The sequence below is a fragment of the Podarcis gaigeae genome (genome assembly GCF_964106915.1).
Source record: "Podarcis gaigeae genome assembly, chromosome: 11".
Taxonomy (NCBI): Eukaryota; Metazoa; Chordata; class Lepidosauria; order Squamata; family Lacertidae; genus Podarcis; species Podarcis gaigeae.
The window spans coordinates 4163638-4190728 of NC_139687.1; the positions used below are offsets into that span (position 1 = coordinate 4163638).

At 50.2% G+C, this 27091-nt stretch overlaps 1 protein-coding gene across 8 annotated transcripts; it reads left to right on the plus strand.

Moving 5' to 3' along the window:
- Window positions 1–428: 428 nt before the first annotated feature.
- Window positions 429–27058, plus strand: LOC310826724 (glutamate receptor ionotropic, NMDA 1). 8 transcript variants are annotated; one of them, XR_014555949.1, is made up of 22 exons: window positions 429–827; window positions 2904–3038; window positions 3991–4167; window positions 5796–5858; window positions 7095–7195; window positions 7902–8023; window positions 8204–8378; window positions 8704–8848; window positions 8996–9079; window positions 10271–10406; window positions 10959–11086; window positions 11744–11908; window positions 12120–12238; window positions 12837–12949; window positions 13354–13502; window positions 13753–13910; window positions 14921–15082; window positions 15616–15725; window positions 16458–16603; window positions 20795–20905; window positions 25115–25205; window positions 26013–27058. XR_014555949.1 is itself a non-coding variant. In XM_083701933.1 (21 exons), the coding sequence occupies exons 1-21, from the start codon at window positions 579–581 to the stop codon at window positions 26079–26081; spliced, it is 2817 nt and encodes a 938-aa protein (XP_083558059.1). In that variant the 5' UTR covers window positions 429–578; the 3' UTR covers window positions 26082–27058. The 8 variants fall into 8 exon arrangements, 6 of the variants coding, with proteins under 6 accessions (XP_083558059.1, XP_083558062.1, XP_083558061.1 ...); XR_014555950.1 differs by lacking the exon at window positions 20795–20905; XM_083701933.1 differs by lacking the exon at window positions 25115–25205.
- Window positions 27059–27091: the final 33 nt, after the last annotated feature.

Here is a 27091-nt window from a genome sequence, read left to right on the forward strand (position 1 = left end):
TGCCCCCCCACCCGACACCAAACGCCGCCGCATTGGCCTGCCGCTGCCTCCTCCTCCTCCTCTCCTGCGCGCGGCCGCGCGCACGGGTGCGCGCCTGTCTTTGCAGGGGAATTTCGGCGCCGCGGACAGCGCCATTGTGCTTCAGCACCGCGGACGGGGCCGACCCCCCTTTTTTTGCGGGGAGATCCGGCGGCTGTTTGCAAGGTGGTGTGATTTTTTTGCGGGGGCGGGGCGGGATTCAGCACCAGGGACAGTGTTTTTTCTGCAGGGGGCCAATTCAGCACCAGGGACAGCGGCGTCTTGCAGGGGGGCCCCGAATTCAGCACCAGGGACAGCTGCAGTTTTTTTCAGTGGTGCTAATTCAGCACCAGGGACAGCGGCTTTTTGCAGGGGGACCAATTCAACACCAGGGAATGTGACGTTTTTTGCCAGCGGTGGCAATTCAGCACCAGGGACAGCAGCCGCTTCTGCTTCTTCCACAGGGCCGCTTCAGGACCACGGATAGACCCTCTTGCGTGGCAGTTCTCCGCCGCCTGGGGGGCCCTTGGGCTGCGCCGGGCGACGGTGGGGTGACCGCCATGCGCCTCCTGCTGCTGGCCGTGCTGTTGTGCTTCTCGGTGGCGCGGGGGGGCTGCGAGCCCAAGGTGGTGAACATCGGGGCGGTGCTGAGCACCAAGAGGCACGAGCAGGTCTTCCGCGAGGCCATCAACCAGGCCAACAAGCGCCATGGCACCTGGAAGATCCAGCTCAACGCCACCTCCGTCACCCACAAGCCCAACGCCATCCAGATGGCCCTCTCCGTCTGCGAGGACCTCATCTCCAGCCAGGTAGCCGCACCGCGCCGCCCAAGAACCGGTTGGGGGACTCCCCCTAGGGAATCCTCCCTGACGTGATGGGCCAAGCTCTTGACCTGGTGGACTGGTTGGCCCCAGAAAGGACCACCCAGGGACCCCTGGATCCTGTGGACTGTGGGCTTGGGGCACCAGCATAGGGCACTCTTGGCCCTAGAGACCACCCTAGGGGACCCCCTTCCAGTCCTCAAGAATTAGCCTAGGGGCTCCTTGACCTGATGGACTGGTTGGCCCTAGAAAGGAACACCCAGGGACCCCAGGATCCTGTGAACCAGAGTGTGGGTTTGGGCACCAACCTAGGGATCTGTGGGCCACAGAGACCAACCTTGGGACCCTACCACCCTAAGGACTGGCCTAGGGATTTCTTGACCCGTCTAAGGGCCTTTTGGCTTGGGGCACCAGCCCAGGGATACCCCCTTTCTTTCTCTCTCTCTCTCTCTCTCTCTCTCTCTCTCTCTCTCTCTCTCTTTCCTTCTCTCCCTCCCTCCCTCCCTCCCCTTTTCTTTTTCTTTCTCTCCCTTTCTTTCTCTCTTTATTTCTCTCCCCCTCTCTCCCCTATCTTTCTCTCCCTTTTTCTCTTCCTCCCTTGCCCCCCTCTCTTCCTCTCTTTATTTTTTCTCCTTCTCTCCATGTCTCTCCCTCTTTCTTTCTCTTTCTCTTTCTCTCTTTCTCTCTCTATTTCTCTCCCTACCTCTCCCCTTTCTCTCCCTTTCCCCCCTTTTTTCCTCCCTCTCTCCCCCTCTTTCTCTCTTTATTTTTTCTCCTTCTATCCCTCTTCCTTTTTCTTTCTCTCCCTCTCTTTCTCTCCCTCTCTCCCTCTCTTTCCCTCTTTATTTCTCTCCCCACCTCTCTCCCCTCTCTCTTTCTCTCTCTTTCTCTCCCTCCCTCCCTCACTCTCCCCTCTCTTTTCTCTTTTTCTCCTTCTCTCTCCCCCTCTCTCCCTCCCTCCCTCCTTCTTACAAACCCACATATTGGGACCTTAAAAATACCACAACACAGCCCATTTCCCAAGGAACAAACCGGGTCCCCAAGTTATCAAATGGTGCTATTTTGACCCCATTTATGTCTCATTTGGTATCTCCTTTGAAGCCACCCAAATTGCAGACCTGATCGACATTTACAGACTTCCTTCTTTCCCCAAACGGAGCAGAAAAGGCCATTTATAGGAGAAGCCAGCAAAGGGAGGAGGAAGTTTCCATGGAAACGCCATCTCAGTTGCTTCCATAGGGTTGGCTCCTTCCATCAATTGCTCTTCGTCTCCTTCTCGCCAGACCATTTCATCATAAATAGTCCCTGGAGGGGAAATGGCATTTAGGCCTTAAATGTGCGGTTAAGGAAATCATATTATCTTGCAATCTGGCTCGGCCGACTTCTCTCTCTGCCTGTCAAAGCCTGGGCATTCGAGGACGTCCATAATTTAATGGGAGAAACGTCAGAGGGGAATGGCTTCTTGTTGTTATTGTTGAGTCGTTTAGTCATGTCCAATTCTTCGTGACCCCATGGACCAGAGCACGCCAGGCCCTCCTGTCTTCCACTGCTTCCCACAGTTTGATCAAACTCATGTTGATCACTTTGAGAACACTGTCCCACCATCTCATCCTCTGTCTCCTTGCGCCCTCCTCCTTGTGCCCTCCATCTTTCCCAACATCAGGGTCTTTTCCAGGGACTCTTCTCTTCTCAGGAGGTGGCCAAAGTCTTGAAGCCTCAGCATCAGGATCTGTCCTTCCAGTGAGCACTCAGGGCCTTCAGAATAGGTCTGTTGGATCTTCTTGTAGTCCATGGGACTCTCAAGAGTCTCCTCCAGCACCAAAAAAGCATCCATTCTTCGGCGATTAGCCTTCTTGATGGTCCAGCTCTCACTTCCATATATCACTAGTGGGAAAACCATAGCTTGAAGTATATGGATCTTTGTTGCCAAGGTGATAGGACATCCATAATTTCATGGGAGAAACGTCAGAGGGGATGGTAGAACACCCATATTTTCATGGGAGAAACGCCGGAGGGGAATGTTAGGACGTCCGTAATTCCATCGGGAAAACGTCTCTCCCACAGGTCTACGCCATCTTGGTGAGTCACCCGCCGGCTCCCAACGACCACCTCACGCCGACGCCGGTCTCATACACTGCTGGCTTCTACCGGATCCCAGTCATCGGCTTGACCACGCGCATGTCCATTTACTCAGACAAGGTAAGCCGACAGCTCCCGCTGGTCGGGACCCACCGTTCTCCTGGACATCTGGCAAGAGAAGGCCTTGACTTCTCCTCTGCCTGGCTCCCCGCCACTTCGCTTCTTGCTTGGAGGGAGCCGCCAGGAGACCCTCGGACATGGACCCCGGTGAGTCCAGAATGGCTGGTCCATTAGAGGCATGGTGACTCCATATCAGACCATGCCTGGTGCCCCATGCTCCTCAGAAACCGCCATTCATTCTTCTCGGGAGTCGACGTCTGTCTATCTTCCGAGCTCCTCCAGACCCCCACCACCTTCACTGGTTGAAAGGACACTGGGTATCTTTCCCATACTGGTGAGCGCCCAGCCCAAACCTTCTGGTGGAAAGGTAGAGCTTTGTATCTTCCCCATACTGGTGGATACCCAGCTCAAACCTTCTGGAGATCTTTCCCATTGGCTTCCTAATGAGGCCCTTCCACTGAGCAGGAGGGCCATTGTCCACAATGGTTCCCAGGTCCCCTTCCAAGGTAGCCCCATGGAGAAAGCAGGGCAGTAGACCAAGCAGATGGCCAGGTCTTGGATGGAGCTGGTACTAGACATGTTCTTCCACCCCAGGAGAGGGATGTTCCTCAATCTCATCTCCAAGTCACCTTCCCATGGAGACAGCAGGAGATGAGCAGAGGATGGACCTCTCTGGAGAGGCAGGTGGGGTCTCAAGATGGAAGACCTCAAGAGGCTCTTTCCACCCCATAGGAGGGATGTTGCCCCAACTCCTTTCTAGGTCCCCTTCCAAGGTAACCCCATGGAGAACGCATTAGCTGAGCAGAGCATGGACCTCTCTGCAGAGGCAGGTGGGGTCTCAAGATGGAACTTCTCCAGAGGCTCCTTCCACCCCGTAGGAGGGACGGCGCTTCAACCCGGACGCCCCCGCTTGGTCCGCAGTGACGCCCCCTCTGGCTCCTTCTCTCCCCAGAGCATCCACCTTTCGTTCCTCCGCACAGTCCCTCCTTACTCTCACCAGTCCAATGTCTGGTTTGAGATGATGCGCTTCTACAAATGGAACCACATCATCCTCATCGTCAGCGATGACCATGAGGGCCGGGCGGCTCAGAAAAAGCTGGAGACCCTCCTGGAGGAGAAAGAGTCCAAGGTCAGTAGCTTCCCGCCACCCATGCTTCTCTCGAAAGTCTCGCGCTTTGTCGTCCGTGTGTAGATTGACATCTGTAAATACACCTTCTCTCTCTTCTTCCCATTGTTAAACATGACCCACATTGTGCTCTTAAGCGCCGGCCGTCTAAGTCCCTGATCAAAGTTTGTTACTCTTTATTCATTTCACTTGCTTTGCCATGGTCGAAAAAAACCGAAATCTCCGACTACGTAAAAAAAAAAAAACCGAAAGAGGCAAAAATGGGGAGACGGGGGCGGGACGTAACCTGGAGCTGGGCCCAAAACCCATTTCCTTATTGGAAGAGAGCGTCTAGGAGAGTAGGCTTGGATCATGGACTTGGGAAGGACCTGGAAGGGTTGTCTGGTTCAACCAAAGCAGGAACCTCAAGATGGAATCATAGAGTTGGGAAGGAGCCCCAAGAGAGACTTGTGAGGCAGGGATAAGCAGCTCTCTTTACCTGCTTCCTTCCTCTTTTCCAAAGAAGCTCATGGTCAATGCAACAATCTGATCATTCATAATGGTCATAATTTTGTCATCTATACCCCCACCCATCAGACTGGGTTGCCCCAGATGCTCCAACATCTAGAAGAACACCATAAAAGGTCCAATCATCCACAACCTCCCCAATCCCAGCTTCTCCTGAAGGTCCAGTTCCTTCTCTCCTGGGTTGGGGGCCCACGTGGCTCCACCCCCTCCGACATTTCTCCAGAGAAAGTGGCGGAGGGGGACTTTGAAGACGAGCCTCCTTGGTGTGTGGTGTGAGCGGTGGCCCCACGTCGGCCAAGTCGACATGTATGGGAAGCCTTCCTAGATCATACCAAAGGCAGGACATCCGGTCCATGATCCTCTTCTCACTGGCCATCAAGAATCCTGCAGGGAGGAAGGAGCTGAGGGTGGCGGCCTTGCCCCCGCTTTTCACTCCATGCGGCCAGCATTCAGAGGTCTACCAACATTTGGGAAGAGGTACAACCCACCATCCCCTCCAACATTTCTCCCATGAAAATGTCCAGAAACTCGCAAGGTACCTTCACTGATTTAAAGGAGAGGAAGAACTTGCATGAAGCTCCAAGGAAACTTCCTAGGACACCCCCATAGGAGATCTTGTAGGAAACGTCTTAGGAAATTTTGTAGGAAATTTAATAGGAAACCCCTATAGGAAACTTTGTAGGAAAACCCCATAGAAAACCTGCTCAGGAACCCCCATTGGAAATGTCTTAAGAAACCCCCTTAGTAACCCCCATAGGAAACCTTGTAGGAAACTTAATAGGAAACCTTGTAGGAAACTTAATAGGAAACCTTGTAGGAAAGTTTCTAGGAAACTTAATAAGAAACTTTGCAGGAAATGTAATAGGAAACCTTGAAGGAAACTTTGCAGGAAAATTTGTAGGAAATTTAATAGGAAACTTTGTAGTAACTTAATAGGAAACCTTGTAGGAAACTGAATAGGAAAGCTTGTAGGGGGTTTTCCCTGCTCCTCTGTTACGGCCCCCCCACCCCGGATCAGGAGGAGTTGGATATGGGATTTGCTTTGAGTGCCCGTCTTTCTTCTTTCAACTGTTTATAATCTTCTTCTGTGTCTGCATATTTTCTCTGTGCACATTATCCATCAGAGTAAAAAAAGGAGCTTTGACAGCCTCGAACCGCTATCCTTTGACAACAAGCGAGGACCCAAGGTATATTTGCATGGAAATGCACGCCGCCCACCAACCTAACGAGCAAAAAAATTAAAATTAAAAAAATCATAAAATTCATCAATCGGGCCACCTCGGCCCACGGGCACCCCACAAAAAATTAGAATAAATTTTAGATATATATATATATATATATATTAAAGGGAAAAAATATATAAATATCTCTGGAGCCAGCAAGCAAACTCCATGTTTTTTTTTTTGGGTCGCACGTTCTTTTCCGTTGAGATATGCTTGGTTTGAGCTTGAGTTTGAGGAGCAATCCCATCCTGGACGTCTTTCTTCGGAAGACCATGCATGTGGAGCCAGAGCGAATTTGCGAGTTTATTCCCTTCCCCCTTGTTTCCTCCTGGACCATCTGATTCCCCCTTCCTGTTCTCCTCTTCCTGCTCTGCCCCTTCCTGTCCCAACAGGAAATGCGAGATGCTCACTTCGATTCCCTTGCAAGGCGGACCCCTTGCGTGTTTTTCCCCTCCCTCTTCCTCCCTTTTTCCTGTTTTTTATTATTATTATTATTATTATTATTTTGTTTTTTTGAAAAGCAACAGGCGTTTGAGCAGTCAACTGCATCGCAAAACCAGCCAGTCAACCAATATATGGATATTCGCAGTTGCCGCCTGAATGGCTCCCTCGCCGTTGCAAAGACGGCGATGATAGAGCGAAAAAGGCAGGTCGGCAATTCCCGAGATGGTGGGAATTCTGCAGAATTTGCAAAAAAAAAAAAAAAAAGGTTTGCAAATTTTGCAAGATTTTTTTTTTTTTTTTTGCAAAAAACAAATAGTGAGAAATCAATTTGCCACGTGGGTGGAATCACTTTGGCGGCCGCTGTGTATCTCTATATATGCCTTTTTTCCTCTTTCCTGTACCAATGCACGACCTTCTTTTGGGGCTGGAGTGACTTCTGTTTGCATGCCCAGTGCAACAACAAAGAAAAATGATTCTTTTTTTAAAATAGAAAATAAAATAAAAAAATAGATTTTTAATTTTTTAAGGGGGGGTGGGGAGGAAATTAACCCCAGCAGGAGAAAAGAAAAGAAAGAAAGAACGGGGGGGGGGGGGAGGAGAGAAAAAAACCGAGGAAAAGAAATGAGGAACAACTGAGTCCTTTCCAATTAGACCTTGGAAAGAGAGAAGGAGGTATCTTTCTGAGGAAAGCATGGCTCTGGCATGGGGGATCAGGGCCCAGCCGACTGACCCCATTTGCTCGCGCCAACCTTGCAGGCCGAGAAGGTCCTTCAGTTTGAGCCGGGCACCAAGAACGTGACGTCTCTCCTCCTGGAAGCCAAGGAACTGGAGGCCAGGGTGATCATCTTGTCTGCCAGGTGAGGGCCGGCTGGTGGGGCAGGGTTGGGGACAGGTGAGTGGAGGCGACCCCCATTTTTCCCTCGTTCAAACTCCTCCGATGTTTCTCCCACAAAATTATGGACGTCCTACCATTCCCTCTGAGGTTTGTCCCATGAAAATAGGGACCTCAGATTCCATCCCTTCCAGAATTTATCCCATGGAAATAGGGACTTCTACCATCCCCTCTGATGTTCCTACCATGAAGATATGGACGTCCGACCATCCCCTCTGACGTTTCTCCCATGAAAATATGGACCTCCTATTCCATTCTTTCTAGATTTCATCCCATGAAAATATAGACTTCTACCATCCCCTCTGATGTTTCTCCCATGAAAATAGGGACCTTCTATTTCATCCTTTCCAGAATTCATCCCATGAAAATATGGACTTCCACCATTGCCTCTGACATTTATCCCATGAAAGTAGGGACGTCCTATTCCATCCCTTCCAGAATTCATCACGAAAATAGGGACATCCTAGCATCCCCTCCGACCTTTCCCCCATGAAATTATGGATGTCCTACCATCCACTCTGACATTTATCCCATTAAAATGCTGACATCCTACCATCCCCTCTGATATTTCTCCCAAGGAAATAGGGACCTCCTATTCCATCCCCTCCGCCGTTTCTCCCACCAAAATGCGAACATCCTACCATCCCAACAGCCTTCTTCTCTTTCTCCAGTGAGGACGACGCCACCACCGTCTACACGGCCGCAGCCAAAGAAAACATGACAGGTCCCGGCTACGTCTGGCTGGTGGGGGAACGGGAGATCTCTGGCAATGCCCTACGCAATGCGCCAGAAGGTAACCTGGGACCCCTCCCCATGGTCCAGCTGCCCCATGGTTGATCGCCCAGCGGTGCTCTCCTTGCCTTCTCTAAATCCATTCGGAGGTCTCCGCCCTGCAGTGGGTTGGCCTGGATGACCTCTGGGGTCCCAGCCAACCCAGTCATCTGTCTCCGCCCCCACCCCACCCACGTCCCAGGTCTCATCGGTCTACAACTCATGAACGGCAAGAACGAGTCGGCTCACATCCGGGACGCGGTGGCCATGGTGGCCCAAGCAGTCCACAACTTGTTTGAGAAGGAGAACATCACCGACCCACCCAGGGGGTGCGTGGGGAACACCAACATCTGGAAGACGGGGCCACTTTTCAAGAGGTAAGAGTGTCCTGGGCACCTCAGACCTGGGTTCTTTATGGAGGGGGTGGTGGGATGTCTATAATTTCATGGGAGAAACGTCAGAGGGGATGGTAGGATGTCCGTATTTTCATGGGATGAATGTTGGAGATGATGGTACGATGTCCATAATTTGGTGGTATAAATGTCAGAAGGGGTGGTAGGGCGTCCATAATTTTGTGGGAGAAACGTCAGAAGCGGTGATAGGACGTCTGTAATTTCTTGGGAGAAATGTCAGAGGGGATGGTAGGACGTCCATAATTTCGTGGGAGACATTTCCATCCCGATCAACCTGCCTTCTCCCCAGGGTACTGATGCAGACGAAGTACGCTGAGGGTGTGACGGGCCGGGTGGAGTTCAACGAGGACGGGGACCGCAAGTACGCCAATTACAGTGTCATGAACCTGCAGAACAACAAGTTGGTGCAGGTCGGCGTCTACAACGGCAGCCACGTAAGTATCCCTGGATGGGAGGGCCCTGCCTGGCCTGGGGGTCAGACTGGCTGACCTTCGGGAGTCCCATTCTGACTCTATGGTCATTTATCAGAGAAGGCTGGTAGAGAAGGTCTGGTCCCAACCTTTCTCTCCTCACCTCCTCAGTTCCTGCCCAACGACCGCAAGATCATCTGGCCGGGAGGAGAAACTGAGACGCCCCAGGGCTACGAGATGTCTACCAAGCTCAAGGTATCATCTCTGCTCCTCCTCCCTCCCTCACTAATGTCAGCCTGGTGAGGAACAGTTGAAGGAGCTGGGGAAGAGGAGAGCAAGAGATATGAGAGGCACCTTCAAACATCTCAAGATGATTGAGGGTCTGGAAGCCAAGCCTTAGGGGGAACAGTCAAAAGAGATGGCTCTTTTTAGCCCAGAAAAGGGGAGGCTGAGAGGAGATGTTAGGTCCACTTTCGAAGATCTCAAGATGATTGAGGGTCTAGAAGCCCAGCCTTAGGAGGAACGGTTGAAGGAGATGGAGAAGAGGAGACCAAGGAGATATGAGAGCCATCTCCAAACATCTCAAGATGTTTGAGGGTCTAGAAGCTGAGTCTTAGAGGAAAGGTTGAAGGACATGGCTCTCTTTAGCCCAGAAAAGAGGAGGCTGAGAGGAGATGATAGGGCCATCTTCAAACATCTCAAGATGTTTGAGGGTCTAGAAGCTGAGCCTTAGGAGGAACGGTTAGGAACTTCGGAGGAGATGGAGAAGAGGAGACCAAGGAGATAGGGAACCACCTTCAAACATCTTAAGATGGTTGAGGGTCTAGAAGCTCAACCTTAGCAGAAACGTTTGAAGGAGATGGCTCTCTTTAGCTCAGAAAAGAGGAGGCTGAGAAGAGATGTTAGGGCCATCTTCAAACATCTCAAGATGACGGAGGGTCCCTTGGGAGGAACAGTTGAAGGAGATGGCTCTCTTTAGAGCCAAACATCTCAAGATGATTGAGGGTCCAGAAGCCGAGCCTTCGGAGGAACGGCCGAAGGAGATAGGAACACTCAGTCTGAGGATGAGGAGATATGAGAGCCATCTTCAAATATCTCCAGGGCTTTCGCCTGGAAGAAAGAACAAGTCCTCCTGCTCCAGAGGGTACGACTTGAACCCGTGCCTGACGTCCAGGAGAAATTTGTGGGACGCAAGCAACCCGGCTCTCCTTCCTTGGAGTCCCAGGTGCTTGAGTGAAGATCGTTGCACCTCAGGGGGGGGGTTGGTCTAGATGACCATGGAGCCCCTTCCATCTCAACCACTTCTGAATTCTATGTTGGCATCCCTGTGTCCAACTCTCCCCTTCCAGGAGAAGGCAGCAGAGGGGTTGAGAAGCCGATTTGGCTGGGAAGAGGACAGTGATCCATCTTCTCACTTTTTGGGGGGCTGTTTCCCCTCCCCCCCAGATTGTCACCATTCACCAGGAGCCGTTCGTCTACGTCAAGGAGACCCTGGCCGACGGCAAGTGCAAAGCCCTCACCAACAGCACCGGCGGCTTGGTGCAGCAGGTCCTCTGTACGGGGCCCAACAAGACCATGCCGGGTACGTCTTGAACCCAAAGTGGGGGCATCAGGTCAGAATCTCCCCTGCCAAGCGTCTCCATTGGGCGCCGGGCATCTCTCCTTCTTGGGAGTGTCTGCACTGCATGGTGGGGATGAGATCCTCTTAGTCTACACCAGGCCTCCTCCAGATGTGGTTCGCCCACACCTCCCATGATCCTTAGCTAGCTGGACTGGTGGTCAGGAACAATGGGGAGGTCCGTTCCCCATTGATCAAGCCTGAAGAACTGGATCGCTTCCTGATCATATATGGAACGGAACCACCTGAAGGGCCGAGGTGGAGGAAGCCTGGTTCAGATGATTTCTTCCACATACGACCAGGAAGGAATCCAGCTCAGCAGTCCAGGAACAAAACGGATCGATGGGGAACGGGTCAGATCCCCACCAGGAAGCCATCCACATTGTCCTAAAGGGGCCGGGTCAAATGGCATCTCCTCGACGGACGGGCATGGAGGTGGAGCGATTCAGAAGGTCCTCTCCGTTGGGGACCTTCTGGAATGGGCCTCAATGGTCCCCCTTTCTCCTGTCCCACCAGGCCGCCCCAGCGTGATGCTCTGCTGCTATGGCTTCTGCGTCGACCTCCTGATCAAGCTGGCCAAGACCATGAACTTCACTTACGAGGTCCACCTGGTGGGCGATGGGAAGTTTGGCACGCAGGAACGGGTGAGCGGGCCTCGGGAAGGCCGGACGGGCCACCCTCCAACTTCTCGGAAGACCTCCGAGGGTCCAATCCCTTGGCCGGGGATGGACAGACACCGTCCCGTTTAGAAAGGGGATCTGTGGGAAGTCGTTCCTGGAACGGTTGGCCGTCCCCATTGGCTTTCCGCCCACACTGGGGTGACCTGAGGAACCTTCAGGAGAGGCCTGGAGGGTAGTCCATTCGTGAACTTGCTTCCCATAGCTATCCCCTTTGCCATTTGGTCCATGAAAATATGGACGTCCTACCATCCCCTCTGAGGTTCTTCCCATGAAATTATGGATGTCCTACCATCCTTTCTGATGTTCTTCCCATGAAATTATGGACGTCCTACCATCCTTTCTGATGTTCTTCCCATGAAATTATGGACTTCCTACCATCCCCTTTGACATTCATCCCATGAAAATACGGACGTCCTCCCATCATCTCCCACATTCATCCCATGAAATTATGGACATTCTACCATCACCTCCCACATCCATCCCATGAAATTACGGACGTTTTACCATCATCTCCCACATTCATCTCACGAAAATACAGACGTTCTACCATCATCACTAATGCTCATCCCATGGAAATACAGACCTCCTTGCCCTTCTCACCCTGGCTCTGTCTCACCACAGGTGAACAACAGCAACAAGAAGGAGTGGAACGGCATGATGGGGGAGCTCTTGAGCGGTCAGGCGGACATGATCGTGGCTCCTTTGACCATCAACAACGAGCGGGCCCAGTACATTGAGTTCTCCAAGCCCTTTAAGTACCAGGGACTCACCATCCTGGTGAAGAAGGTGGGTAGACATGGCCAACGACCACTAGGCATCACTGTGCCCTCAGTGATCCATTAAAAACCACCCATATATGACATCAAGGTCCATCCTTGAAAGGTCTGGGGAGAAGAAGAGGAGAACCGTTCTCCTCAACCTTTGTGAGGAACCCTAAGCAACCACTGCTGGGGTCTTCCCCCAGCTACTGACGCCCACTTCCAGTTCTCCGTTGCAGGAAATCCCCCGCAGCACCTTGGACTCGTTCATGCAGCCGTTCCAGAGCACCCTGTGGCTCCTGGTGGGCCTCTCGGTCCACGTGGTGGCTGTGATGCTCTATCTCCTGGACCGTTTCAGGTAACTGCTGCCACCCCTTGGTCTTCCTGGTCTTCTCCTCCTCCTTTCTGCTTCCTTCTCCTCCTCCCACTCCTCCCCTCCTCCTCCTCCTCATCCCTCTACCCCTCCTTCTACCCCTTGGCCTTCCTGGTCTCCTCCTCCTCCTTCCTTCTTGTTCTCCTCTTTCCTCTGCCCCTTGGCCTTCCTGGTCTCCTCCTCCTTCCTCCTCCCTCAAGCTCATGGTCTTCCTGGCCTCCTCCTCCCCCCTCTACCCCTCTTTCCTCTGCCCCTTGGCCTTCCTGGTCTCCTCCTCCCTCTTCCCTCTAGCTCATGGTCTTCCTGGCCTCCTCCTCCCCCCTCTACCCCTCTTTCCTCTACCCCTTGGTCTTCCTGGTCTCCTCCTCCTCCTCCCAGAGGAGTAAGGAAAAGTTATCCAGCTCTGCTTCCTCCCAACCATGAATGGGGGCAGGGACAAGGAACTGGACAGGCTGTTCCTCAAGACGTCACCAAATTACGTACAAAGGTACCTCTGTCCACTGACTTTGCATCACTTATTCCATCTTCTAAGACCTGCTACTTGATGGACAGCTGACTGCTGGCCCCGCTTGCTCTCTTGCAGCCCCTTCGGCCGCTTCAAAGTCAACAGCGAGGAAGAGGAAGAGGATGCCCTGACCCTGTCATCTGCCATGTGGTTCTCCTGGGGAGTCTTGCTCAACTCCGGCATCGGAGAAGGTGAGTCTCTCCAGTGGGAATGATCTGGATGGGTCCGTCCGTAAGGCAAAGCAAAGGCTCATCTTCTCCGACATTTCTCCCGTGAAAATAGGGAGGTCCCACCATCCCCTTTGACATGGATGAAAATAGGGAGGTCCTACCATCCCCTTTGACATTGATATGGAGGTCCTACCATCTCGTTTGACATTGATGAAAATATGGACGTCCTACCATCTTCTCCGACCTCCGTCATTTCTCCCACAAGAATAGGGATGTCCAACTCAGCTTCTTCCCCTCTGGGTTCTTCCCCAGTTAGATGGTATTCTCGAGGGGCGGCACTAGAGAGCTTGGGTGAGGTCTATCTCCCCAGGGTTTCGGTCCTTCAGATGCTTGAGGACCATCCCGAGCTGCCCTATCTCTTCCAGGCGCTCCCCGGAGCTTCTCTGCACGGATCCTGGGGATGGTGTGGGCTGGATTCGCCATGATCATCGTGGCCTCTTACACTGCCAACCTGGCGGCCTTCCTGGTGTTGGACAGACCCGAGGAACGGATCACGGGCATCAATGATCCCAGGGTAAGCATGGAAGGAGAACACCAAGCCTCTGACATGTCTCCTATGAGAATATGGATGTCCTACCATCTTCTCTAACATTTATCCCATGAGAATAGGGACGTCCTATCATCGCCTCTAGCATTTCTCCCACGAAATTATGGACGTCCTACCACCCCTTCTGACATTTCTCCCATGAAAATGTGGACGTTCTACCACCCCTTCTGATGTTTCTCCCACCAAAATACGGATGTCCTATCTTCCCCTCTCCCAGCTGCGCAACCCGTCTGACAAATTCATCTACGCCACGGTCAAGCAGAGCTCGGTGGACATCTACTTCCGCCGGCAGGTGGAGCTCAGCACCATGTACCGCCACATGGAGAAGCATAACTATGAAAGTGCCGCCGAAGCCATCCAGGCCGTCCGGGACAAGTGAGTTGGACTCCTTTGACTTTTCCCGGCGGGTGGGCTGGGAGGACATGGGGGACCAATGGAGAAAGAGGTGTTGGATTCCATTTTTATTTTTATTTTTCGGCCAGTTAATTTCCATGAATTTCGACCAATTAACAACCCACTGATTTGAAGCCAACGCAAAGTCAAAGATTTTTTGTGGGAATTTGGGTGGGATTTCTAAGAAATTCTGCTGGGACTTCTAGGAAATTTGACTGGGATTTCTAAGAAATTCTGCTGGGATTCCTAAGAAATATGGCTGGGATTTCTTAGAAATGGTTTGGCTGGGAATTCTAAGACATTTGGCTGGGATTTCTAAGAAATTTTGTTGGGATTTCTAATAAATTGTTTGGCTGGGATTTATTAGAAATTGTTTGGGATTTCTAAGAAATTCTGCTGGGGTTTCTAAGAAATTCTGCTGGGATTTCCAATAAATTTGGCTGGGATTTATAAGAAATTGTTTGACTGGGATATCTCAGAAATGTTTGCTGGGTTTCTAAGAGATTTTCCTGGGATTTCAAAGAAATGTCTGCGTCTCCTAAACAAAATGTTTTGCGGGAATAAGAAATTGTTTGGCTGGGATTTCTAATCAATGGTTTTGCTGGGTTTCTTGTAAATTCTGCAATCTAATTTATTGTTTTGCTGGGATTTCTAATCAGTGGTTTGGCAGGAATTTCTAAAGAAAGGATTGGCGGGATTTCTCAGAAATACTTGGGCAGGAATTTCTCAGAAATGGTTTGACGGGAATTTCTAAGAAAAGGTTTTGTGGGAATATCTCAGGAAAGGTTTGGCGGGAATTTATCAAGAAAGGTTTGGCAGGAATTTCTCAGGAACGAATTTGCTGGGATTTCTGATCCTTTCCTTTCGGGACCGCTTCATCCTGCGAAAATCCTCCATTGGAAGAGGGGGAGGGAAGGCTTCTGGAATTTGCCGGGGGTGTTGAAGTCGACCCCCTTTTCCTGGTTACTGTTCCCACTTGTGTCTCCACCCAGCAAACTCCATGCCTTCATCTGGGACTCGGCTGTCCTAGAGTTTGAAGCCTCCCAGAAGTGCGACTTGGTGACCACGGGAGAACTCTTCTTCCGGTCTGGATTCGGAATCGGAATGAGGAAGGACAGTCCCTGGAAGCAGAATGTCTCGCTGGCCATCCTCAAGTCCGTACCCTCTCCCCTGCCCGCGGGAATGATCCAGGGAAGGGGGTTGGGGTTGGGTGGAGAACACCAGACCCTCCGAGCACCCCAAATCGATCCCGGAACTTCCCTTCCCCACTCCGGAGGAGAAACACGAGAGGACCTCTTTTCACGGGAGAAAGGTCCAGGCATCCCCTCTGGGGGAAATTGGGAAAATAGGATATCCAGGGTTCGAACTGGAAAGCTGCCAGCCCCTCCAACGTTCCTCGCCCCCCAAACTCGGGATGTTCTGGGATCGAACCCAGTAGCATCAAAGAGGGAGTCCAGTTGGGCCTCACCTCCTCTGGGTCTGTCAAAGATGGCCGAGGAGCCTTCTTGGTCCAAGTTGGTCTCCTGGAGGACTCACTTGGCCTTTCCTGGGACTCCCTTCGGTCCCTGTAAGAGATTTGAGGGTTGCGGGACGTGGCTTCACCTGGCCTCCCGCCCCATCCCCCCAATCCATATTTTATTCAAGATGGCGGGACTCCCCGCTTCAGCTCTCTCCTCCCGTCCCACAGCCTCCACGAAAATGGCTTCATGGAAGAGCTGGACAAGACGTGGGTGAGGTACCAGGAGTGCGATTCAAGGAGTAATGCCCCGGCCACCCTCACCTTTGAGAACATGGCAGGTGGGTTCCTAGACCTCCCCGTTCCCCCTGGAACTCCCTCCCCTCAGGGATCAGAGAAGAAGGGGCACGAGGGACACCACCCCTACCCCCGGGGGTCATCCAGTCCAACCCAAGGCAAGGCACAAAATGTCCAGTGCTTAGCCCGGTTCTTAAGAATAAGAATATTGAGATGATGGTGATGGTGATCGATGATGGGCCTTAGTTTGCCTACCCATCATCCAGTGCTTAGCCCAGCTCTTATGAATCAGAATATTGAGATAGTGGTGGTGGTGGTGGTGATGAATGATGCTGATGGGTGCTTAGCCAGGCTCTTAAGAATAAGAATATTGAGATGATGGTGGTGTTGGTGGATGGATGATGGATGATGATGGATGATGATGATGATGACGACTGCCAAACTTAGATTCACATTATTATTATTATTATTATTATTATTATTATTATTATTCTATATTATTGTTATTGTTACTATTGCCATTTCTAACTACTACTGCTACCACCACCATTTGCCAGTATCCCTATCCCTATCGCTATCCTTCTTCTTACAATTGTCATTTGTGATTCCTATTCTTATTCCGGATCCCCATCGTTATTACTATCACAATGATTGCTGCCATGATTACGATTCTCACTCTGCTTTCTGGACGACCCTCAACTGTGGTGTGTGTGTGTGCGCTTCTTTCGAACCCGGCTCTCTGACCCTTCTCCCTCCCGCGTTTCGACCCCTCCCAGGTGTCTTCATGCTGGTGGCTGGTGGGATCGTGGCCGGAATCTTCCTGATCTTCATCGAAATTGCCTACAAGAGGCACAAGGACGCCCGACGGAAGCAGATGCAGTTGGCCTTTGCCGCCGTCAATGTCTGGAGGAAGAACCTACAGGTAGGAAGAGGCCATTTTGGGGGGGAGAAGAGACCTCCGGCGGGGGGCAGGTAACCCACAAAACCGCCGGAAAAAACACCAAAACAAGTGGGACGTCTTTGAATTTCCATTTTTTAATTTGGAGGTCCTTTTCCATTTCCCATTCCTTCACCCCAACAGTCACTACGGTGCCGAAGGGGAGTAGAATTAAGGGGACGCCCTCTCCGTGGCTCCCACTTATGGGGTGGGGGAACCCCATAAGAGTCGCTCCTTCCAAGAGGGTGGAGGGTTGGTTTGGATGACCCCTGGGGGACCCCGCTCATCCTGGGAAGGCCTTTGAGGGGCCCCTACCCTCCTAAATAGGGGGGCAAATGCCCCAATGGAAATAGGGGCATCCTATTTGATCCCCTATAATGAAATAGGGGCATCCTATTCGATCCCCTACAATGGGAATAGGGACATCCTATTAAATCCCCTACAATGGGAATAGGGGCATCCTATTAAATCCTCTATAATGAAATAGGGGCATCTCACTCGATCCCCAATAATGAAATAGGGGCGTTCTATTCAATCCCATATAATGGGAATGCAGGCGTCCTATTAAATCCCCTACAATGGAAATAGGGGTGTGCTATTCGATCCCCTATAATGAAATAGGGGTGTCCTATTCAATCCCCATCAATGGGAATAGGGACATCCTATTAAATTCCCTACAATGGGAATAGGGTCGTCCTGTCAATCGGGGTCTGTCCATCCCTGTGTCCTGCCCCCTCCGCCACCCAAACGAGGCAGGCTCGAATTTTGTAGGGCATCCCGAGTGCAATTGTCACTGCCATTTTTCACTTGCCAACTTTCTAGAGAGGAGAAACGCTTCCCTGGGTTGACGGTGGGTCCGGTCCGGGGTTTGGCTGAGATGTGGGGGGGGGGGTCCAGGATTTTTTGGGTGGGGGCCATCCCACCCCACCCCACGGCCGACGAGGAAAGCCGACGTTCCAGAGATCTGTTTGACAATGTAAGACTTTTCCGCAGGAGGAACCCTCCGGCCACTAGTACAATGCTAGAAGGTAGGCGAGCGGGAAGATTTCTTTGTTCAATAAATACCAATTTTAAAAAATAAAATAAAATAAAAGTCAAATAAAAAATCAAAATATGACCAAAAAAATTATATATATATACACACACATGCATACATACATACATATACATATACATATTATATATATGTTTATGTATATATATATATAATTTATATGTGCAGGTTTTGGTGTCCTCGGGTGTCTTCCCGTGTAAAAGTTGGGGTGTCTAGGCGACGTTTCGACGAGGTCTCACTCGTCATCTTCAGGCTGGTGCTTTCGGCTTCTTGTTACTGGAACAGAGCGGGATCTCAATGTTTGAGTTCCTATAAATACTGTAGAGGGAAGACACCCGAGGACACCAAAACCTGCATTCCTGTACCCGTGAAAATCTACGAAAGCACATAATTTATATGTCTATATATAACATGTGTGTGTGTGTGTGTGTGTGTGTGTGTCTATATGCGTATATAATATATAATACATATAAGTATATAATGCATATAATATATATATAATGTATATATGTATATACGTATGTGTGTGTGTGTGTGTGTATATATATATATATATATATATATGCGCACGCACACGCACACACACACACGTTTCTTTTCAAATTATTATTTGAAATCATGGGCGGGGCAGAAATGATAAATTATTACTATTATTATTATTTGGTTTTGGTCACTCTTCGGCAATGGCGCAACGCCGTGGCAAGCCATGCGCTGATACCTCTGGATCAATATATGTAAATATATATATATATTTTTATATGTGGGTATCTCCCTATCTATATATATTTAGATATAGATCTTCATCCATTCCATCCTATCAATTGCTTTTTTCCTGTGCATGCCTGGGGGGCAGGGGGAGAGGAAGATCGGGAACGGAAGCAGGAAATGGATTCAATTCCGGTCAGCCCCCCCCCAACCCGGATGCGGAGGAGCCAGACCTGGTCTCTCTCTCCCCCCCACCAAAAAATTACCTAAATCCAAAGGGGGGGGATCAGAAACGGGGTTCCCCGAGGGGAGGATACAGAGATTGGGGGGCAATCCCCCCAAAACCCCAAATTCCACTGTAGCCCAAAGGGTTGGGATCAGAAACGGGGTTCCCCTCATTTCCCCAAAAATGGAGGCCTCCTCCCACCCACCCCATAACCAGGTCTGGTTGCCTCCCACCCAACCTCCCCCCACGATTCTCTCCCCTCCCCACTCCTTGACGGCTTTCGTTCCCGCTCTGCCCCCAACACTCCAGCTGCCCCCTCCCCACTTAACACCCCTCGGATTCCTGCTCGGGGTCCCTGCTCGGGGTCCCTCCGGAAAGCAGCCCCCCAGCTTCCGGCCGCCGATCTCGGGAGACCTATATACCCTCCTTAATTTCCCAATACTGGTTTTTGTTTCTTTCTTTAATTCTGATATTTTACCCCCCATTCCCCCCTTAACATACAATGACTTCCCTTCTCTTCTGATGCAGTCTTCTCTCTATCTCCCAGCCGTAGGACCTGCCTTGACCAAAGGCCCCGATCCTATTTATTTAGGGGTAGGTGGAAAAAGTCTCTTGCCCCCCTCTCTAGATGATGGAAGAAAGGGGGTGACAGTGACCGGCAGGGACCGCCCCCTCCCAGGCCACCAATAGGGTGGGGGCCCCTCCTCTCCAAGCTCCTGAGAGGAGGCCCTCTGAGCTGCTGCAGGAACCCCAAGGTTGCTTGTAGCTCCGTCCCGCCCCGTTCCCCCCACCCCTTCCAGAAAAGGGTCCACCCCACATACAAGGTCCTCACGTACAGTTTCTGCCAGATGTTCGTCCCATGAAATTATGGATGTCCTACCACCTCTTTTGACGTTCTTCCCACAAAATTATGGACGTCCTACCATCACCTTTGACATTCTTCCCATGAAATTATGGATGTCCTACCACCCCTTCTGACATTCCTCCCATAAAATTATGGACTTCCTACCATCCCCTTTGACATTCTTCCCATGAAATTATGGATGTCCTACCACTCCTTCTGACGTTCTTCCCATAAAATTATAGACATCCTTCCTTCCCCTCTGAGGTTCTTTCCATGAAATTATGGACGTCCTACCATCCCCTTTGACGTTCTTCCACCGAAATTATGGACGTCCTACCACCCCTTCTGACGTTCTTCCCACAAAATTATGGACATCCTACCATCCCCATTGACATTCTTCCCATGAAATTATGGACGTCCTACCACTCTTTCTGACGTTCCTCCCATGAAATTATGGACGCCCTACCACCCTTTCTGGCATTCCTCCCATGAAATTATGGACGTCCTACCACCCCTTCTGACATTTTCCCCATGAAATTATGGACGTCCTACCACCCTTTCTGACATTCTTCCCACAAAATGATGGACGTCCTATCACCCCTTCTGACGTTCTTCCCACAAAAATATGGATGTTCTACCACCCTTTCTGACGTACTTTCCATGAAATTATGGACGTCCTACCACCCTTTCTGATGTTTTTCCCATGAAATTATGGACGTCCTACCACCCCTTCTGACGTTCCTCCCATGAAATTTGGACGTCCTACCATCCTCTCTGACATTCCCACCACCAAATAATGGACGTCCTACCATGACATTCCTCCCCGGAAAAAAGGGTCTTCCTATCACCCCTCCCACCAATGCTTGGGGTGCTTCTGACCCGAACCACCCCGTCCGAGACACCCAAAATCGCCCTCTTGGCGGGGACCTGCCCTGTTTGCCCCAGGGATGGGATGGTTTTGAGGGCAACTGTACATCCTCTCTGACATTTCTCCGGGAGTTGGGGGAGAGGAGTGTCTGGTTCCTCCCCCTTCCATGAAAAGAGGTACTTCCGATTCCATTCCAAGAGGGGCGTCCTCTCCCACCCCATCCTGTGAAATTAGGGACATCTGTGAAAAGGACAGCGGATCCGCTCAGAGTCTGGGGTGGCTCCCAGGATCGCCCCAGCCCAAGATGGCTGCTTGGAAGGTCAGCGCTCAGAGGGGCCCTCCGGAGCCCAGCCGCCCTGTAGGGCAGGAGGAGCACACCAGGCAAGCAAGGCAGCCCGTGAAAGCGAGGCACAGTGTAGACGCGGCGGCCGGTGGCGGCCGTCCGGAGATCTAACCGCTTATGTACATGTTCGTTTTAGGATAGACCAAGTGCTAGAGCAGAACCAGGCCCTAGAATGAAAACCACTTTTAGGTCCATCACATCCACGCTGGCCAACAGCTTCAAGAGCCGTAGGTCCTGCAGAGACACGGTAAGAAGAAGACAACCGGTTGTGCCCTCCTTCTTTCTCTCTTTCTCCTGCCATCCCATCAACAGCCCCATCTCACAGCTGCCATGGCCCCGTTTCGTCCTCTGTCAGTCCGTCTCCACCGTCTGTCCCAAAGATCGAGGGCTCCCTCTTCTCCCCATACATGGTTTGTTTTCCTTTCTGTTCTGACCTCCCGAAAAACCCAGAATTTTCTCCCCTCCCCTCTTTTGATTTCCAGTCCTTCCTGTCCTGGTCCCTGCCCGGAAAGCAGTCCGCCGTGCCATCTTCCCCTCGTCCGTCCCCTGCCCTGCCATCTCCACCGTCTCCCTCTGCCTGTGGTAACTGCACGGCTCCGCAAGCAGTGGCCAGCAGGACTCCTTGCCACCACCCTCTCCTGCCGCCACACTTCCTGTGGGATTCAGGCAAGGTGCATGGCCTTGCCCGGCACCATGTCTCTCGTCACCTTCTTTACCTGTGCTTTCCGTCCGTGGCTGCCTTGGAAATGACGAGGCGGGGGAGGGGCCCTCTGTTATCAGGCGGACGGCCGAGCTCCATTGCTTAGCCCGCGCCAACGTTTCTCCCGTGGAAACAGGGTGTTGGCCGTCCTCTCTGACGTTGACCCGACAGAACCGGCAACCCAAGTCCCATCGGGCCAGATGAGGCCATAGCTGTCAACTTTTTCCTTTTCTTGCAAGGAATCCTATTAGGAATAAGGGAATTTCTCTTTTAAAAAGGGAACCTCGCCTCTTCTTCCAGCTCCACCCCCCAGTTCTGCTTCTCCAGCCCACCATAAGGTCTGCGTGACACTGAACTGGCCGGCTGCTAGAAAAAATTGTCAACCCCTGTTCTGTTCCATACCTGCCGACATTTCTCCCATGAAATACAGATGTCCTATTCCATATGTGCCAACATTTCTCCCATGAAAATAGAAATGTCCTTAGGAAAAGCGGGATCAACCACGGATCAAACCGGAAACCGCCATGGCTTCTTCAGATCTTGGGCTGTCCCTGCAAAATAGGGACCCTGGGATATCTGTTAGCATCCCTCATCCCAATCTGTTGATAGGCTGAGAATGAGGCCAAGGCAGGACAACCTGAACTTCCACAATCTGCAGACTTTCTGCTGTTTTCCTATGTGCAGGCAGTTCCCCAGCCAGATGAGTGGGGTATTATTATTATTATTATTATTATTATTAATTTATTTCATGGTTCTTTGGCAACAATAATTGTGGTGGTGGTGATGATAATATATATAAAATATTATTGTTATTATTCTTATTATCATCATTATCATTATTATTAATTTATTTTATGGCTCTTTGGCAACAATAATTGTAGTGGTGGTGGTAATAATGATGATAATATATATAAAACATTATTGTTATTATTGTTATTATTATTATCATCATTGTAATTATCATCATAATCATTATTATCATCAGGTAGGCAGCCATGTTGGTCTGATGCAGCAGAAATAAAATAAATAGCAGAAATAAAATAATAGTAATAATAATAATAACCATAATCTTTTATATATATATTATTATCGTCATCATTATCATTATTATCATCAGGTAGGCAGCCGTGTTGGTCTGACACAGCAGAAATAAAAGAAAAAGAAGAATACTTATTATTATTATTATTATTATTATTATTATTATTATTATTATTATTATTATTATTGGAAATTAATATATTTCACAAAACCTCTCCCATGATTTCTCAAACTTATTCCCAAAGGCGTTGGGCTACAATTTCCTCTGAACATCCTCCTGTATCAATGTGAAGATTGCTGACCCTCTCTCAGATCAGCCCCAAATATTCCTCATTTCAGGATTTCCTCTGAAAATTCTCCTGTATCAATGCTAAGCTCCCTGTCATTTCCTTGGAGACCAGCCCTGAATATTCCTCACCGCTTCTCCTCTGAATTTCCTCATCAAATTCTCCCGTATCAGTGCCAAGAGCACCGTCACAGCCCCCCCAAAAAACACACACATTAAAACACCCTTGAATTTCAAGGAAGTTTAAATGAGTATTCAAGATTGTAAAACAGAAAAAAAATAATTGAAAAAATATATTTAAAAAGACACACATATCAAAACCAGTAAAAACAATTATAATAAAACATAATAATAATAAATTGAAGAAGAAGAAGAAGAAGAAGAAGAAGAAGAAGAAGAAGAAGAAGTAGTAGTAGTCAGGCTCAGAGCGGCTAACACCAAATATAAATTACAATAGAACATAATAGAAAAACCCAAGAACAGTTAATTAAAATACAGCTTAAAATACAGCTTAAAATGCAGCCTCATTTTAGTAGTAGCCCATAAGCCAAGACCATAAAGGGAGGAAACATCAGAACTATTTTATTTTATTTTAATTATTACTTACTGTTAGTAGTAGTAACCTATTGTAGCCCATAAATCAAGACCATAAAGGGAGGAAACAGAATTAAAAAGCAGTTTAACAGCATGTCAATCCGTTCTCATCCCTTTTTATTTATTTTTAATCCATTTCCAATTTTTTTGTCCATTTCCCACGGCAGGTTATTCCTTGTTGAACATCCCAAGCCACCACTCTGTGGCATTCTGGCTCCACCTCCTTTTGCTGAATTTATTCCTCCCTCCCCTCCATTCCCTTGTTCTGCTGAATGTGCATCCATTCCTTCCTTCCTCTAAATATCCATCCATACTTTCCTTCCTCTGAATATCCTCCCATCCATTCCTCCCTCCCTCCCCTCCCCTCCTCTCCATTTCCTCGTTCTTCCCACCGCTCCCGCCATTCTTACTCCCAGTCAGCCTTCTCCTCTCCTCTCCTCTCCACTTCTCCTCCTCCAAACCCTCCTTTCCGCTTTCACCTCAGCACATTCCATCTTCTGCCCGTCCCTCCCGCCGTCGCTCTTTCGTTGGGAATTTCTCTTTCATTCCATCTTCCACTCTGGGCGGTCACAATCCAAATGATTGCGAATTCGGGTCGCTCTCGATGTTTGCAGGATTCAGGCTGTTTCCAAGGAGCAGATTGCACCAAAGCAATCCGTCCAAATGATTAAATCAGGTTTCTAATCAACATTTGCAGAATTCCAGCTATTTCCAAGGAGCAGATTGCACCAAAGCAATCTGTCAAAATTATTAAATCAGGATTCTGATCCACATTTGCAGGATTCCAGCTGTTTCCAAGGAGCCAATTTCAGTAAATCAACCCGTCCAAATCATTCCACCAAATTTGATTTAATTCCCAGATATCTTCCCCATTGCGCATCATCCTTTCCGGCACGGTCGCCACATGGGCAGGAAAGTTCCATCTCCCTCTCGAAAAACCCAGCCCGTTTTGGAGACCCTCTATTATGCATGTTTCTGAGTTGGTGGGGGCATAGGGTTTGACCTCATCCCCGCCCTTTGGCGTCTTTCCAAAGGTCCCAGACATTGAAAGGTCCACCTGGGGCGAAAGCCAACTTCTCGGCCATCTTGAAATTCTGATTTTTTTCCCCTCTCTCTCTCTCTCTCTCCCCATCAAAAAGACATCTGTCACAAGATATTGGGAGGGTGGTATTCCAGAAGGGGAAATGTCTTGGCTGGAAAAGATGGCTTTCCGCTTTCTCAAACTCCCCCCACATGACTCTCCGTTTATTCCTCCTGTTCATAACTGCAAGGATTTATAAAAAAGTCTCCCCCCCAGCGGTGGGCGTTTGCATAACCTCCAACATTTCTCCAATGAAGATAGGGACATCCTATTCCATCCCCTCCATCATTTCTCCAATGAAAATGGGGACATCCCATTCCATCCCCTCCAACATTTGTCCCAAGAAAACAGGGACATCCTATTACATCCCCTCCAATATTTCTCCCATGAAAATAGGGACGTCCTATTCCACCCCCTCCAACATTTCTCCTATGAAAATAGGGACATCCCAGGAACAGTGGAACCTTCCGGGATCCTGGCGGAAACTGGGCTGGATTCTTCTATCCCGGGAGAGAGAGGGGTGCTTGGAGGGTCTGCTTCCTCTTGTGGCTTTCCCATCTAGGCATTCCAGAGTGGAGGGTAGAGGGAGGAGGAGGAGGAGGAGGAAGAAACGCAGCTCTGGGATGGCCGGGTTGGCCGGGCGGCGTCCCGCTTTCCTGGGGTGGTGGTTTTGGTGGTGTCCCCGGGTGCTGGCACCGGGTTCAAAGCCAGCTTTCAATGTAATAGACCATCCCTTTGATGCGCCTGCTCCCTACAGACACCCCCGCGAGGCCGCCACACCCAGAGTCCGTGAGCTGCAGATAAAGCCCTGTAGAGAATTCCCGGCTTCAGGAGTTCCTCCGCAAAGGGTGGGATCTTGTTGTGAATGTTGATGCATTTTTGTCCTGTATCCAAAGTCCTGTTTGATCTTGTGGGACGGGTGGTGGTGCTGGTGGGGGGAACAACCAGTTGTCCCCTTCCGGGACATCCCAGAAAAGGGCCGGGCGGGAGAGGAGTAGGGCGGCCATCTTAGAAAAAGTGGCTCTTTCGCGAGCTGAGTCGCCGAGCTTTTTCCCGGAGGGAGTTTCTCGGCGTACATGAAGGGAGAGTCGTCGGCAGATTTCAAAGGGGATCGGCCCAAAATTGTCAAGGGGTCGAAGCTGCCGGGCGATTCCAAAGGGGATCGGCCCGAAATGGCTGAGCTAGCGGGTGCTGCTTTCCGGGGGAAGAGGCTGCGCTGCGAGGGGGAGGGAGCCCCCACCCCACGTGGCTGCCCCCGGGGGAGATCCTTGAGGGATGATGCGCTCCAACCGGGAAGGAGCTGAGCCAAATGGAAACTGGGGGCGGGACACGACGACACAGCTCAGTGTTCTGAAATTAGTAGGGTGGCCCTATGTCAGGGTCCCTAAAATGGGAAGGGTGGCCCTACGTTTGGCTCTGCCCACATTGCGGCACCCTGACTTTTTTGTGGGAATAGAGTGGATCCCCGGAGATTCCCCGCTTGGTGCTCGCAGCCTTGAATGCATCCCGGTTTGGAGGCGCAGCATCTTCCTTGAGCGTTTTCCTGCCGGGGTGGTGGCAGCCTGCAGGGGCAGCATGTGTCTCGGCCTTGCTCTGACCCACCTCTGCCTGACCACCGCCCCTCCCCCGTGTCTTGTCTTTTGTCTCCCCTGCAGCAGTACCACCCCACTGACCTTGCGGGACAGCTCAACCTCTCAGACCCCTCAGTCAGCACTGTGGTGTGAGGGCCCCCGTCGCTTCTTTCCTGCCACCCCATCTCAGACACCCCCGGGATGGACCAGCTCTTCTTCTCCCACGGACCTACCTTGTGGACTGGTGCCGAGGAGGTGGTCCCGCCCACTGTGCCACGGACGGACGGAGAACGAGCTCTGGAGTGCCTCCAGCACCCGCTTCCCGTTTCCTTGCACCCCTTTGAAGGACACCCTCCTGGGGCAGCCCGGCTTTCCCACTTCCCGAGAGAGGAGGCAACTGTGCGCAACTGGGAGAGTCCCGTCCTTGTACAGTTCTCCGCTTCTGGTTGTCCACGTTGGGGCTTGCTCGATTTGGGGGAGCCAACTGACTGACTGACTGACCTTCCTGTCCATGTACATAATCTGCTTCTCTTCCTACTGTTCACTTTGGGGATCACTCAATTTGGGGGGACTGCCTTCCTTCCTTCCTTCCTTCCTTCCTTCCTTCCTTCCTTCCTTCCTTCCTTCCTTCCCTCCTTCCTTCCTTCCCTCCCTCCTTCCTTCCTTCGCCTTTCCTTTCCAAGACTTCCCAACCACCCCTTCCCTGCTTCTTGCCATTTTCCCAACATTCCTACCTATTCCCATGGATCCATTGAGCTGATTTTCTTGGAGATCCATTTGGGTCTATTAGAGATCCACTCATCCCCTGATCTTCCCTTTATTGTATATTATGCTTTCAGAAACCCAGCCAGATGGTGGGGTAAAAATAAATTGTTATTGTTCTTATTATTATTGATGATATTATTATTATTATTTATTTTATTAATATTGTTGTTGATATTATTATTATTGATATTATGTTGTTGTTGTTGTTATTTACCTGAATCCTGCTAGCATTTTCACTCGTCTGAAATTTATCTAACATCTGGAATTGCGGGCTGGAATTTGGACGTCTCTTCCTAAGGATTCTGTAGATTTTATTAATGATTATTATTAAAATAAAATGTGAATAAAAGTTGTTTTATTATTTTATTATAATTATTATATATTATTATAATTATTTT

Bases quoted from the DNA above. Each gene is read 5' to 3' on its own strand.
- LOC310826724 (XM_083701933.1), top strand. From the start codon at position 579: ATGCGCCTCCTGCTGCTGGCCGTGCTGTTGTGCTTCTCGGTGGCGCGG. The intron at 13,911-14,920 runs GTGAGTTGGACT...GTCTCCACCCAG, and splicing joins ATCCAGGCCGTCCGGGACAA to CAAACTCCATGCCTTCATCT. The intron at 15,083-15,615 runs GTCCGTACCCTC...CCCGTCCCACAG, and splicing joins GTCTCGCTGGCCATCCTCAA to CCTCCACGAAAATGGCTTCA.